The 14,760-nt window shown below is 40.0% G+C and overlaps 1 protein-coding gene across 1 annotated transcript in view; it reads right to left on the bottom strand.

The window, feature by feature from the left end:
• Positions 1-3,659: 3,659 nt before the first annotated feature.
• abcb7 (ATP-binding cassette, sub-family B (MDR/TAP), member 7) overlaps positions 3,660-14,760 on the bottom strand; it is an 86,675-nt gene continuing 75,574 nt past the window's right edge. The window contains exons 14-16 of the mRNA XM_048544499.2: positions 9,223-9,326; positions 8,142-8,249; positions 3,660-6,761 (exon numbers count right to left, since the gene is read on the bottom strand). Of these exons, the coding sequence (XP_048400456.2) occupies positions 6,543-6,761; positions 8,142-8,249; positions 9,223-9,326 (431 nt within the window). The 3' untranslated portion in view covers positions 3,660-6,542. The remainder of the gene's footprint in view (positions 6,762-8,141; positions 8,250-9,222; positions 9,327-14,760) is intronic.

Here is a 14,760-nt window from a genome sequence, read left to right on the forward strand (position 1 = left end):
CGCACTACTGACTTTGGCTCACCAATCTGTAGTTTCCTGCAGCCTTTCTTGAATAATGGCACAACTTTAGCCATCCTTCAGACTTCCATCACCTCACCCATGGCTGGCAATGATACAAATATCTCTGCAAGTGGCCACACAATTTCTTCCCTAGCTTCCCAAAATGTCCCAGGAGATACTGGATGAGTTCCTGAGGATTCATCTATCTTTATGCATTTTAACACCTCCAGCACCACTTCTTCTGTAACATGGACTCTTTTCAGACATTACTATTTGTTTGTGGATTGCGTTCTCTAGCTTCCATGTCTTTCTCCACAGTAAATACAGACACAAAACAGCTGTTTAAGATGTCCCCCATCTCCTGTGGTTCCACAAATATTTGTTGACCTTTAAAGTGCCCCGTCTCTCCCTAGTTACTCTTTTGCCCATAGTATATTTGTAGAATCTCATTGGATTTTCCTTTACCCTTTCTGCCAAAGCTATCTCATGTACCCTTTCTGCCCTTCTGACTTCCCTGTGAAGTGTACTCTTGCATTCCCTATACTTAAGGGATTTGCTTGATCCCAGCTGTCTATACCTGACATATGCCTCTTTTTTTCTTGATCACAGCCTCAATATTTCTTGTCATCCAGTGTTGTCTATTCCCACCAGCCTTGCTTTTCACACCAACAGGAACACGCTGACCCTGAACTCTCATTATTGCACTCACCAAATGTCCCTTTAATTGTGGACAGCCTCTCCCAATCAATCTTTGAAAGTTTTATACAGTAATATTGCCCTCATAGTAAAAAAACTAAACCACAAAGTGACTTATAAGCCTTGCCCTATTTTGGAACTTTTAAGCTTGTGGACCAGCTCTATCGTTTTGCATAACTATTTTAAAACCAATAGAATCAAGGTCACTGATCCCAAATTGCTCCCCACTGACACCTCTGTCACTTGGCCTGCCTTATTTCCCCAAGAGGAGGAGGTCACGTTTGGCCCCTTATTCACTATAGCCATCTAAATGTTGATTAAAAGTTTTCTTGAACACACTTCAAAGCCCTTAACAGTATGTCAGTCCCAATTCATGTTCCCATTCAAGAAAGTTAAAATCCCCTACTTTTACAACCTTATTATTCTTACAGCTAGCTGCAATCTCCCTGCATATTTGCTGCTCAGCTTTCTATTAACTAATGGGGGAGGGGGGGCTTACAGTACAATTCCATCAAAGTGATCACCCCTTCTTATTTCTCAGTTTCATCAATATAGTTTCACTGGACATTCCCTCAGGGAAATCTCAATGTTGCCTTGATATTTTCCCTTATCAAAATGCTATTCCTCTTCCTCTCCAAACCCCCTTTTATTCTTCCCAGAGCATCCGTACCATGTAACATTGAACTGCCAGTCCTGATTCTCCCTCAGCCATGTTTCTATAATAGCTATGATGTCACAGTTCCATGTTCCCATCCATGCCCTGAGATCACCCGCCTCACCAGTCAGGCCTCTTGCATTGAAATAAATGCAGTTTAATTAATCAGTCTTCCTTCATTTGTTACTGTGTTCTTGCCTTTGAAACTTGCTCTCTTCAACTTCTGTAGCAGCTAAAACCTTCTCTCATCTCACGACTGCTCAGGGTCCTACCTTTCTGAGTAGTTTAAAACCTCCCAAGTAGCTCAAGCAAATTGCCCTGCCAGGATATTGATTCCTTCCAGCTCAGGGCAACCCATCCCTCTTGTACAGGTCACTTCTGCCCAGAAGAGATCCCAATGATTAAACATCTGAATCCCTGCTCCCACACCAGTTCCTCAGCCACACGTTCTTCTGCACTACCCTCTTGTGCCTACATTCACTAGCATGAGGCACCAGAAGTCCTGAGATTACTCTCCTTAGAGATCCTACTTTTTAAACCTCCAGGCTAACTCCCTACATTTTCAGGACCTCATCCCTTTTTCTGACGACGTGATCCGTACTGATGTGTACAATGACCTCCGGCTACTCATGCTCCCCATTGAGAACATGCTGCATATGCTCAGAGACTCTGGCAACAGGAAGGCAACACACCATCCTGGAGGCTCAGTCACGGCTGCAGAAATGCCTGCCTGTGCCTCTGACTAAAGTCCTCTATCACAATTGCTCCCTTAGATTTTGCCATACCCTGCTTTACAGCAGAGCCAGTCATGGTGCCAGAGACCTGGCTGCTGCTGCTGCTATTTTTCCCTGAAAGGCTTCCCACCCGCCGCCCTCAGCAACAGTATTCAAAATAGTATACTTGTTTTGAGAAGGGGATAACCACAGGAGATTCTTGAACTGCCCGGCTACCACTCCTGGTGGTCACCCACCGCCCTGAAGCTACTACTACACACTGCCTCCTGTCTGCTCATCAGTGCTTCCAACAGCCGCTCCAAACAACTCACGTGATATAAGAGGAGCAGCCAGGCACAATTTTGTAGACATAATCATCAGAGATACTCAACTGCTCCCTGATCTCCCACATCTGGCTGGAGAAGCGTACCACTCCACTGGCTCCATCTCTGCCACTTTAATGACTAGCAGACTTGGGGGGGGGGGGGGGGAGAAATGTCTTATCTCTGCTCGCTCTCCTCAACAAGACCTGGTGTTCACCCAGGCCCACTCTCAGATCTAACCTGCGGCAGCTCAACCACAAAGTAGCCTCTTGGGAAAACGGCCAAACAAGACGCAGCAACGCCACCCCCGCCCCAGGTCACTTGCCTAAATTCTCACACTTAGCTCAACTTCCAGCATGTTCACTCTCTTGCAATTTGCACTTCATGCCTTGCTTTTATGCTATACGGCCTGTCCTGCTACAAGAACAAGATTTAACTAGTTCAAATAATAGCTTAATTCGCTACAGCACTGGGACAGCTTGTTTAAGCTTTCCTTAGGCCTGAAAGATTAAAAAATTTACCCTTTATTGTCCACCTTTCCCTTACGCAAAGCTTTAGATTTTAAGGTGGCAAAGGTTTAAGTTTCACACTCAAACGCCCACACTTAGCTCAACTCCCAGCGTTTTCATCCTTTTGCAGCTTGCACTCTGACTTAATTAACTTAGTTAATTTCATTTAAATTCACCAGCTGATATGCTGGGATTGGAACTATTGCCTTGGAATCACGAGCCCAGGATTAATGGTCCATTAATAGAATCCAGTGTTACTGTATTCATATTAAACAGGACCCATCTAACTATCTTTGAGGTAACAGAAGCATCGCCACCAACTAAGGTTAAAGTTATTGCACAAAGTTTGCAATTTAAAGTACGAGAAGCAAGGTTTGAAAATAATTCCAATCAACATGTTCCCTCCCTCTTGATTTGTGTAATGGACATCAAAACATGTAACAGAGCAAAAATACAGTATTATACAGTAATATTGCCCCACAAAAAACTAAGCCACAAAGTGACTTATAGCTAGCCTCAAATAGAACAATCTTATTAAGCTACTCCAATAATTCTAAAAAATTATGTATGACTATTTTAAAATTGATTTGTTAAGTAAACATGATACTACTGTTGTTTCAATGTTTTTTAAAAAGAGAGCAATTTCTTGTGTATGCAGTTTCACAACTAATTGTAAACTTTCATATTTGCTTTGGAAAACTTCATAGAGTTCCTTATAAAAGGAAGGACAATTGTATAGTTAGAAGAGGTGTAAACACAAACATAAATATAATCAAAATTTTATTGGGACTGACCAATTCTGTTAATACACACCAATTTTATATGTAAAATGGATTTTGAAAACATAGCAGTTACCGACTAAGTCCTTAAACAACATTCAGGCTTTGACTAAGATTAGTAGACACATTTTTAAATGGTTCACAAATAAAGAACGCTAAACTTTTCATCACTTTCATCAAGTGATAATGGAATCCACCACACATGTAATTACTTCCTTCAGTTTCTGGTTCTATTTTCAACTGAGGAAGTAAAATGGAGACTAATGGTGTGCACTAGAAATAAAAGCACTTGTATTTTGTCTTTATCCAGTTATAACAGTATTGTGTCATTGGCTCTGCACCATTCCTAGAAGCACATTTTATGAACATAGATATATTTAAAGATTAATACATTGGGTCAAGTTTGATAATGTAAAGGAATAAACATGGTACATGCATATCTGTAGCAGTCTTCAGTTCATCCATTCACAAACTCCAAAAGTACAAACAAATACAAAGGTTTACCACACATCTACAAGGCTGGTGTTTCAGTTACCGTAAGTGAAGGAACTAAATGGCTCTCAAATAAAAGCCATGAGAACAAGGTAGACATAAAAGTGGAACTAAAGCCCATAGTTATGTAACCTCAAAAAAGTACTTGGTTTCAAAGGGGTACGAGTGCTATTACTCTAAACGTTTAAAACTTCTTCAGAAAAGATAAATGGCAAATCTGACCATGTAAAGGGTGGAAATAAAAATATCAGTGAAAGTCTGCTCGTGTTCTCAGGTGAAAGCAAGGATTTCAAAGCACCACTGCTTTACATCAATTCTGGAGTAATAACAATTTTAACAAAAAATCTTCACGACTGTGTTCAACAACTAAGAGCTGTGACTGCATCTAAAGGGTTCTACTATCAGTTTATAGGTTTGGTTACGAAACAGTTGAAAGGGCCAAGTCAATGTTCATTAGCAGTGATATTGGGGGCAGCTGATTTCAATCTCAATATTTATCAGTACGGCTGATTTTTAAAAAAAGTCAGATTGCAAGGAGAACAAATGTAATTGTTTTGCTGATTAAAAGGGAATCAGTCAGAGGCAACGAAATAAATGAATGAATGAAAAGTTAGGCATTCTTGAATCTTGCAGCTCTTACAAAAATAATCTTGTACTAAATACACAGAATTTAAATATACTCTCCACACAACAATTCCAAGCTATACCTTGCAGAGGTTTGGCTCAATACATTAACTCCTAAGTACACTACTCAGATGCAAACTACTACAGTACAATGGTCCGAGCAGTGATCTGGATAAAATAACATAGCAGTATACTTCACAAAAGAAAAACAACACAGGCACAAATCAAAACCAGTTACAAGGGCAAATCAGCAGCTATTCTGAATCAGCATTGGACACTGTGCTGAAAAAGGAAAATAAACCATTAAAATTACAAGCACACTGCAATTTAATATTCCTAGCTATGTTTACCAGATTAAATCCACTATTCACATCTATTACAGCAAATTTTAAAAAATGTGTCTCAATTAAGGAAGAATAAAAAAGCTGTGCAATACCTTGTAGAAACTGAAAAATGAAAAATCTCAACATCAGCTTCAGAACTGGTTGCTGAGGTTTGATTTTTACAGATTAACACAATGAGTTTTCAGTACATTCAAACTTCTCCAAAAAAATTAATTCCAGACTGGAAATAAATCCACAAAATCAGACTATAAATGATCACAAAATACATTTTTAAAAAATCATAACCATAATTTTAAAGGTAGTTGCAAATTGTCTTGCACAGAATACATTAGTTCCAAGGTGTACTGTAACTACACAGTGCTAAACCTCCAGGTAATGTTAAGGTTCTTCATTTCCCAATCCAGCATATCTCTGACATGGAATGCACAGGGTAAATTAGAGAGAAATCCTTCTCTGGGACACACAAAAGTGAGGGAAAACAAAATCTCAGATAATAGCCTCATCCCCAATTGCATATCTTAACAGACAGTTGTTTGTTTGTTCCAAATGAAGGTGACACAAAGATTTATTGTGAAGGATATCAGAAAGTAGTGCTGGATAATCAGAAAAAAACTATATAAGAATGCATATTGAATTAACAGAATGGCAAATACTTCTTGGCAATGTGGTTGAACAGTTAAACCATAAAAAGATAGATGCCTTCACAGCCTTTTCACTACAGATGACAGAACATTGCTATGCTATCTAAAATTAGTAATTAAGAAATTAGCAAACCTCATTTGAGGTATCATAAATGGGCAGTGGACAAAGTTCAAAATGTGCATTATTGGTAAATGTTTCAGAGACACAAGTGTCCATCATTGCTTCATCCCTATGTCTTGTATACCAAGTACTGTCGCAGTTAGAAACCAAAGTAAGGTAATATAACCTTCAATCCAGTTCTCATCTTTCAGTATTTACTGAATTTACCCCTGTAAAGATTACAATAATTTCACTGATCTTTCCACATCTTAACTGAAGCAAGCACTGGTTAAGCTTCTCATTGCAATTTCTGTTACTTGGTCCATGCTAATACTGATGCAGTATCGTTAACAACTACATTGCTGTAGCTCACAAGTAATGCACATCTGCCTCAAATTATTTAGAAAAATGAATGGCTACTACCCACAGCAGAACAATTTACTTCATCCATTTTTAAATTACTTCTGATTTGCTGTTCCATGAAAGTTCTTGTAGCATATTAGGGATACGAAAAATATTTGACCATTTTGTAATAAAAATAAAATCCTTCCCTAAAAAGAGTAGTTTTGACTTTCCCAGTCAAAACGGTCTATTTGTACATCGTTACCTAATGATACTTCCAGTGCAAATTGCCAGTGTAGTTTAATGTCCAGTATAAAAACAGTTTTAACAAGAGCAGTTTCCACAACCTTTTACACTGTTCAAAATCTCTTCTGATAATTTTCGCCTTTCCTCTTCCTTGGATGACATTATTTTCGCCCCCTTTTGATCATGGGAATCTGTGTTGTTGAACACTCTACTGTTTTGTGCTCGCCACAGCTCAGAGTAAAGACTGTTGGGTTTGCTCAGGAGAGCTTGATGGGTTCCACGCTCTGATATCTTACCCTGCAACAAATTGTTAGGAGCAAAACAATGACTAGATTAACATCGTCACATCAGATATGACTAAAGATCCACAGGCATTAGTCTGTAATGCATAGTTTTTAAAAAACATTCCAATAGATTTATATTTGTTTGAATAAAACCATAAATGACAGGAATAAGTCTACAGTAAAATATGTACCAATGTATTTAGCAGGTTTGAAATGCTGATTTCCTTGTTTGAAGCTAATCCATTAGACTTACAGCTTGTATCAGAATGGCAGTAAACTATCACAAGAAGCTTTCTCTATGACCGAGATCAACTTCAGGTGAATCCAGGAGACTGTATGCGGCAGTGAAGTACAGTCATCTTTAACGTGAGAACACTTCTGTTTATTTTGCCAAGTCACGTTATTCTACCCAGATATTTTTAAGACAAAAACCTTCTTAACCCTTCCAGCTGTAGGTTTGTCACAACCATAAAATTTCACTTTGCACTGAAGCATTAGCAAATTTGCAAAGGGCTAAGGCAAACATACAGTCCTATCATTTTCTCTTCACTCTACACGTGATGTAATGCTGTATACTTACTGCAAAAATATTTATTACATTCATTAATTTTGGTGCAGATTTTTAAATATGCACTACATATAGTCATTACAGTGGTCAAACTATTGCCTTAACAAAAATTAAGACGTCATTGAAATACAGCTATGTATCAACTACAAGCGCCTCCAGGCTGAACTTTGTTAATTGACAAGGCAATCAGTGCTATGTTGAAAAATAAGGTAAAAGTCAGTCATTATTATTTAGAATATTTTCACATATTCAAAATACTATGAGACGCCATAATTGAATTGTACAACATGCAAATGGACACATTAGTCTGTGATATTCTGAAAATTATTTAGAAATGTGACCATAATCAGCAAAATGATCTACACTGAGGTGGTGGACAGCCTACTTAAAAATGCAAGAAATGACACCAGTATATTTTGACACAATTTTGTAAATACAGTAGGACAACAGCACTCATACTGTAGCCACAAGAGGTCACATTCAGTCTGCATCCTTCGTAGCTTGATAGATCTACAATCCATAGCCTGCAAACTGTGGTGTCATGAGAGCCTGAATTCAATGGGAGACAGAGTAAGGGAAGTAAGAATATCCATGCAATTAAACAGGTGTTAAAAGCTCTATGAAAAATGTACGTCAATGGTTTTAATGGACCTCTATCATTCCTGTAGTTGTATCCTTTTGCCTTCCTCTAGGTGGTCTCTTCCATGCTTTCAGTCATTGTTGACAATCATACAGGTTGATATAATGTCCTTCAGCAAATATGAGCATGTGGCTCTACTGAAGTAACCTAGTTATGGAAATATTCAAAAACAATGGTTTTCCTACCTTGTCCAGAACTAGAATTTCATCTGCATCAACAATTGTAGTGAGTCGATGAGCTATAAACATAGATGTGCGTTGGTGCACCAAGTCTCTCATTGAACTGAGAATATTCTGTGGAGAGCAGAGTAGAAATTGATCTCTTTAAAGCTGAAAAGAAAGATGGAAAACAAAATCTTGCAAATCCATACATTCCTGAAAGTGACAACTCAAAAGGGATAACGTGGTAAAGAAGGCGTACAGCATGCTTGCCTTTATTGCTCAGGGCACTGAAAGTAGAAGTTGGCGAGTCATGTTGCAGCTGTATAAAAAAAAAACTTTAGTTAGGCCACAGTTGGAGTACTGTGTGCAGTTTGATTGCCACACCACAGAAGGAGTGTGGAGGCTTTGGAGAGGATACAAAAGAAACTTTTGTTGCCTGGATTAGCTGTAAGGAGAGGTTGAACAAACTTGGATTGCTTTTGCTAAAGTGTCTTCAGCTAAGAGGCAACCTGATTGAGGTAAATAAAATTGTGAGGGGCACAGATAGGGTGGACAGTCTGAGTCTTTGTCCCCGCGCGGAAATATCAAACACTTGAGGGTATAATAGGTTTAAGCTGAGAGGCGGAAAGTTTTACAGAGATGGGTGAGGCATGTTTTTTCTTACACAGAGGATGGTAGGTGTCTGGAATGTACTGCCAGGGGAGATGTAGAAGCAAATATGACAGCAACATTTAAAGGGCATTTAGACAATCACATGAACAGGCAGGGAGCAGAGGGGTCCAAAGCATGTGCAAGTAGGTAGGATTAGTGTAGAATGCTAACATAGTTGGCGTAAACATGGCGTATTAAAGGGCCAATTCTGTGGCGTACTGTTCTATGATCTTCACCTTGATGCCATTTGCCCAATTCATCTCCAACAGAATGGGGGAAGGTCAAATTCACTTGCAAGTAAATAGTTTAAAAATTGCCATTTACTTCCAAGGCTGCATTACCTTGATATACAAAAAGAACATTTGATTCATGTGCTGTGAAGGAAAAATTGCTATGATTGTGTGGCAGGGAACACAAAAGAAGTGATATTTGACCAGGAACATCAATGACATACCTCTTCAGTGATGGAATCCAAAGATGATGTAGCTTCATCATACAAGATAATGTGGGGCTTTTTTAGAATTGCCCGAGCAATTGCAACTCTCTGCTTTTCTCCTCCTGAAAGAGAGTTTACATCGACCTCAGGCTATGAATGACAAAAGGTCCATTTAAAATGCTTCAGTTCTTCTACAGACGTAGTACTTAAGGTTAAAAGGAAAAGTTAAAAAATGACTAAAAAGTTAAAAGACTATGAAATGTCATTACATTCGCCATTGGTTTCATGTAATGCCACATTTTAATGTGAAGGTTAAACTTTCGCAAAATAATTTTCTATTTGGATCAGTTACAATCAACATGGTTTTATGCCACATAGGGGATTCTGTGACATTCCTCACTGAGACTGGAGTTAGAAAGGAATTAGGAGGATGTAGTGTTTTCTAAGAACAGTAATCTCTTGCATATTACAGAAAAACCAGCATTGTGTGTCAGAGATAACAAAGTGTGGAGCTGGATGAACACAGCAGGCAAAGCAGCATCTTAGGAGCACAAAGGCTGACATTTCGGGCCTAGACCCTTCATCAGAAAAGGGGGATGGGGAGAGAATTCTGAAATAAATTAAGAGAGGGGGGGAGGTGGACCGAAGGTGGATAGAGAAGATAGGTGGAGAGGACAAGAGAGTTGCAGTGGGAGAGAGATCCTCTGAGGTTGGTCCAGAGGGAGGACGGTAACTTCTTCAGGTTAGGCATCCTGGAAGAGGCTTTGCAGTGAGGTTAAAATTGTGATCAGAGATAATGGGAACTGCAAATGCTGGAGAATCCGAGATAACAAAGTGTGGAGCTGGATGAACACAGCAGGCTAAGCAGCATCTTAGGAGCACAAAAGGTGACGAATCGGGGCTAGACCCTACATTAGAAAAAGGGGGATGGGGAGAGGATTCTAAATAGCTACAGCTTCAAATGTAATGTGCTCCTCCATTAAAATGACAGATTACAGATACACTATCTGAAAGAACCAGGCAAGTTAATGATCAGAAGTCATGCAAATATACAAGTCAACATCCTGAAACGTTAAGCGTGTTTCTGACTCCACAGATCTGCCACAGATGCTGAAAATTTAGAGCATTTACTTTTTATTTCAGTTTGTAGCATCCATAGTATTTTGCTTTTGAATAAAGGTTACTCTTCAGTTGTTAGCTGCAAGTCCAAATGCTGAATTAAGCAAACAAAATATGAATCCCTACTATTTTCAAGTGAGAATGTTGCTTTGTGAAAATATGTAATGTTCAGGGGAAGGAAACAGCAAGCAATAAAAGATCATGGGAGGCTAGAGGAAAATATCTTCCTTTCCTTGTTGCTGGTTTTAAAATTTTATAATATGATCTAATATCTTGGAATTGGTACCCCAGATGAATTATATAATTCAAAGAAAAATGTTCAACTCAAGACGGCATTCAAATAACAAGGAACATGAAATGATGGATCAGAAAAGTGTTTTTAAGAGATAAAGAAAAACAAAAATTGCATTTTCAATACTCTCTACCAGGGCTCAATGTGCTCTAGCAAGCAGAGTAATGCCATTGCAGTTAATTGTTATTTCAGGGCCCCGTTGCATCAGTGTAACAGAAAATAGAGGACACAGCCTCCAGTTTTTAAAACAGACAAGCAAATACAGATGGAAAACATTAAATTTATCCCTTACTGTGTTTACTTCTGCCTAACAATTGTAAATGCAACGTGCATAATTTATCTACATTTTAATACTATTTATTTTAGAGGGTGGGCGTGAGCCAGCGTCATGAGGGGTTTAGTGTGTGTTTGAAGGAGTTTGAGGATCAACTTGTAGGAGTTGTTGTAGCCATGGTGATTTTATAACATTAGCCCTAAATCAACCTTTTCTCTTCAAGGCGAGAAGTAATTTGTTTGCAATGAAAAACATTTTTTACAAGCAAAGTAAACAACTGTGCATTAATTTGGCAGGTCAGAGATTGCTTTTATCCTCCTTTCATGTCTTGCAAAAGAAAGTTTTTAGGTTTCAGTTGGGCAATTTGCCGAAGTCTCAGCTGAAGCTGGACAGATGGGTAAAGGGAAAGAGACAGTTTAGTTTAGAACTGTAACAAAATAAGTTCCCTCAATGTAACGAGTTAAGTTTTAAAGTTCCAGATTGGAAGTGTTTGGTTAAAACTCTAATCGGTTATTTAAAGCTGAGAAATTCTAAACTCAATTGTACGGAGACTCAAAACAGATGTCATTGTATTCTTAAGACTGAGAATTGAAGCCACAATTAAACTAAGCCCAAAGGATCAAACAGAATAGTGAATTCTCTCTAGTGTGCACGCTGTAAAGGAGAGCTTTTGAGATTATTGGGATTATATTTTAATATGGGTTTCAAATATGCCATATGTATTTTAAATTTATCACATCTTCATTTCTTTTAAACAATAAACTAGTTTTACTGTCAAAACCAATTTGTAGCATTGTATATGTGTTTCAGTGAAAGATCACCTGACAAAAGTAAAATGATCTATCAAGCCACATTTCACTTAGATATATGACTTGTTTCTAAACACAACTGGGATCATAACATTGTTCATGACAGAACTCTCCAACCTACTCAATTTCCACTTTCTGTACGCTTTTCACTAGTTACATAGAAACGTGGAAATGGAGTCGAGTTTCTAGTACTCAAATGCAAGCTTAAAAAAAGTAATATGTAAGGTAAAATGGTGATTTGTTTTAGATACACATACAAAAATACTTGAGCCAGCGTTGCTGAAAAAAGCTATTTTGTCAAAGTTGTTCATCTTGTATTCATCAAGACAATTTGAAAAAACACTAATGTAAAGGGAAGGTGATATTTCTTGTGTACACGAGACTGATTGGTAAAGGCAACGTACCAGTTAATGCCTAAAACTTAAACTAGACAATCTGACGCTGGCTGACCAGAGAATGGCAGTACCCTATTCTGCTGAGTGCGTATCTTATTTTGTTTGCAAAGATCAGGGGCCTATGCATTTATACATACAATGTCAATTACATGGACTTGTGCCACACTGCACGCTGAAATGAGAACCCCAAAGTGATGGTCGCGTAATCTCTCTCTCTCTCACACATATACACATACGATTATCCAGCAAGTGTTGCCAATTGCAGAATCACATCCAAGTTAACACTCATTGTTTAGAAACTTCCAAGCATGAGCTGGTTAGGTATGATCCAAATCTTATTCGTTACAGACAGACAAAGTAACAGGTGATTGGACAAAAGGTGCCAGTCACTGCAGCATATAGCCAACATACAGAGTATTACGCCAGCATTGAAATAATGTGGTACAGGAATTTCATTTGTTTAACAAACAAAAGGTCTTTCTGGTTTGACGGCAGCATCGTGTTTGTGGTCAATATCACTTTAGGATGGTCAGTTGGACTCAACAGTTTGACAAACTTCTGTGTACTGGAAACTACATATATTAATACATAGGGCTCTACTCTTTGTTTCAAATCTCATATGGTCAGCACTCCAAGGGGGACAAAGAAAATGCTTCAAAGACAGTGTGAAAGTCTCCTTGAATCAGAGCAGCATTGACCTTAATGGCGGAGAGGAATTTGCTATCAATTGCTCATAATGACGACAAATTGCAATTCAAAGCATGATTTAGCTTGATGGACAAAGTCTTAATGATGGGAGCAGAGCAACAGCAGAGATGGAAACAAAAGCCAAAGACTGCAGCTTTAGATTTGGCCTGTTCAATCACAAAGATGGCTGGCAAAACCTCTTTACCTTGGCTGGTTATCGTCAGATCAAGGGGCAGTTGCATTGCAGAATTAAAAAATTGGCATGGTCCTGATGGAAGGTGCGTCAGAATTCAAACCCCACTACTCCACAAACCAATCCAATGTGAAATATAATTAATTTAATCACTACAATGGTTAATCCCCAACTGTTACCCAGTAGCAAAGATAAAAGAAGCTTATATCAGCTTTCATCACAGAAGAAATTATAAAAATATTATTGTTTAACATGTGACAAAAATGGATTACTAATATGCAAACTGTACCTTCTTTAAATCAAAACTCATTCACAAAATGATCAGAAAGGATAAGTAATAATGGGAACTGCAGATGCTGGAGAATGCAAGATAACAAAGTGTGAAGCTGGATGAACACAGCAGGCCAAGCAGCATCTCAGGAGCACAAAAGCTGACGTTTCGGGCCTAGACCCTTCACAGTGAGGGAGATGGGGAGGGGGTTCTGGAATAAACAGGGAGAGAGGGGGAGGCGGACTGAAGATGGAGAGAAAAGAAGATAGGTGGAGAGGAGAGTATAGGTGGGGAGGTAGGGAGGGGATAGGTCAGTCCAGGGAAGATGGACAGGTCAAGGAGGCGGGATGAGGTAGTAGGTAGGAAATGGAGGTGCGGCTTGAGGTGGGAGGAAGGGATGGGTGAGACAAAGAACAGGTTAGGGAAGCGGAGACAGGCTGGGCTGGTTTTGGGATGCAGTGGGGGAAGGGGAGATTTTGAAGCTTGTGAAGTCCACACTGATGCCATTGGGCTGCAGGGTTCCCAAGCGGAATATGAGTTGCTGTTCCTGCAACCTTCGGGTGGCATCATTGTGGCACTGCAGGAGGCCCATGATGGACATGTCATCTGAGGAATGGGAGGGGGAGTTAAAATGGTTCACAACTGGGAGGTGCAGTTGTTTATCGTGAACTGAGCAGAGGTGTTCTGCAAAGTGGTCCCCAAGCCTCCGCTTGGTTTCCCCAATGTAGAGGTAGCCACACCGGGTACAATCGATACAGTATACCACATTGGCAGATGGGCAGGTGAACATCTGCTTGATACGGAAAGTCATCTTGGGGCCTGGGGTGGCAGTGAGTGAGGTGGTGTGGGGGCAAGTGTAGCACTTCCTGCGGTTGCAGGGAAAGGTGCTGGGTGTGGTGGGGTCGGAGGGGAGTGTGGAGCGGACAAGGGAGTCACGGAGAGAGTGGTCTCTCCGGAAGGCAGACAAGGGTGGGGATGGAAAAATGTTTTGGGTGGTGGGGTCGGATTGTAGATGGCAGAAGTGTCGGAGGATGATGCGTTGTATCTGGAGGTTGGTAGGGTGGTATATGAGAATGAGGGTGATCCTCTTGGGGCGGTTGTGGCGGGGGCGGGGTGTGTTGCGGGAAATGCGGGAGACGTGGTCAAGGGCGTTCTCGACCACTGCAGGGGGAAAGTTGCGGTCCTTGAAGAGCGTGGACATCTGGGATGTGCAGGAGTGGAATGCCTCATCCTGGGAGCAGATGAGGAGTTCGAATAGTTCATCCACTTTACCAACACCTTCCACCCCAACCTTCAGTTCACCTGGGCCATCTCCAACACATCCCTCACCTTCCTGGACCTCTCAGTCTCCATCTCAGGTAACCAGCTAGAAAGTGATGTCCATTTCAAGCCCACCGACTCCCACAGCTACCTAGAATACAGCTCCTCCCACCCACCCTCCTGCAACAATTCCATCCCCTATTCCCAATTCCTTCGCCTCTGCCGCATCTGCTCCCAGGATGAGGCATTCCACTCC

The sequence above is a fragment of the Stegostoma tigrinum genome, chromosome 15 (genome assembly GCF_030684315.1).
Source record: "Stegostoma tigrinum isolate sSteTig4 chromosome 15, sSteTig4.hap1, whole genome shotgun sequence".
Lineage (NCBI taxonomy): Eukaryota > Metazoa > Chordata > Chondrichthyes > Orectolobiformes > Stegostomatidae > Stegostoma > Stegostoma tigrinum.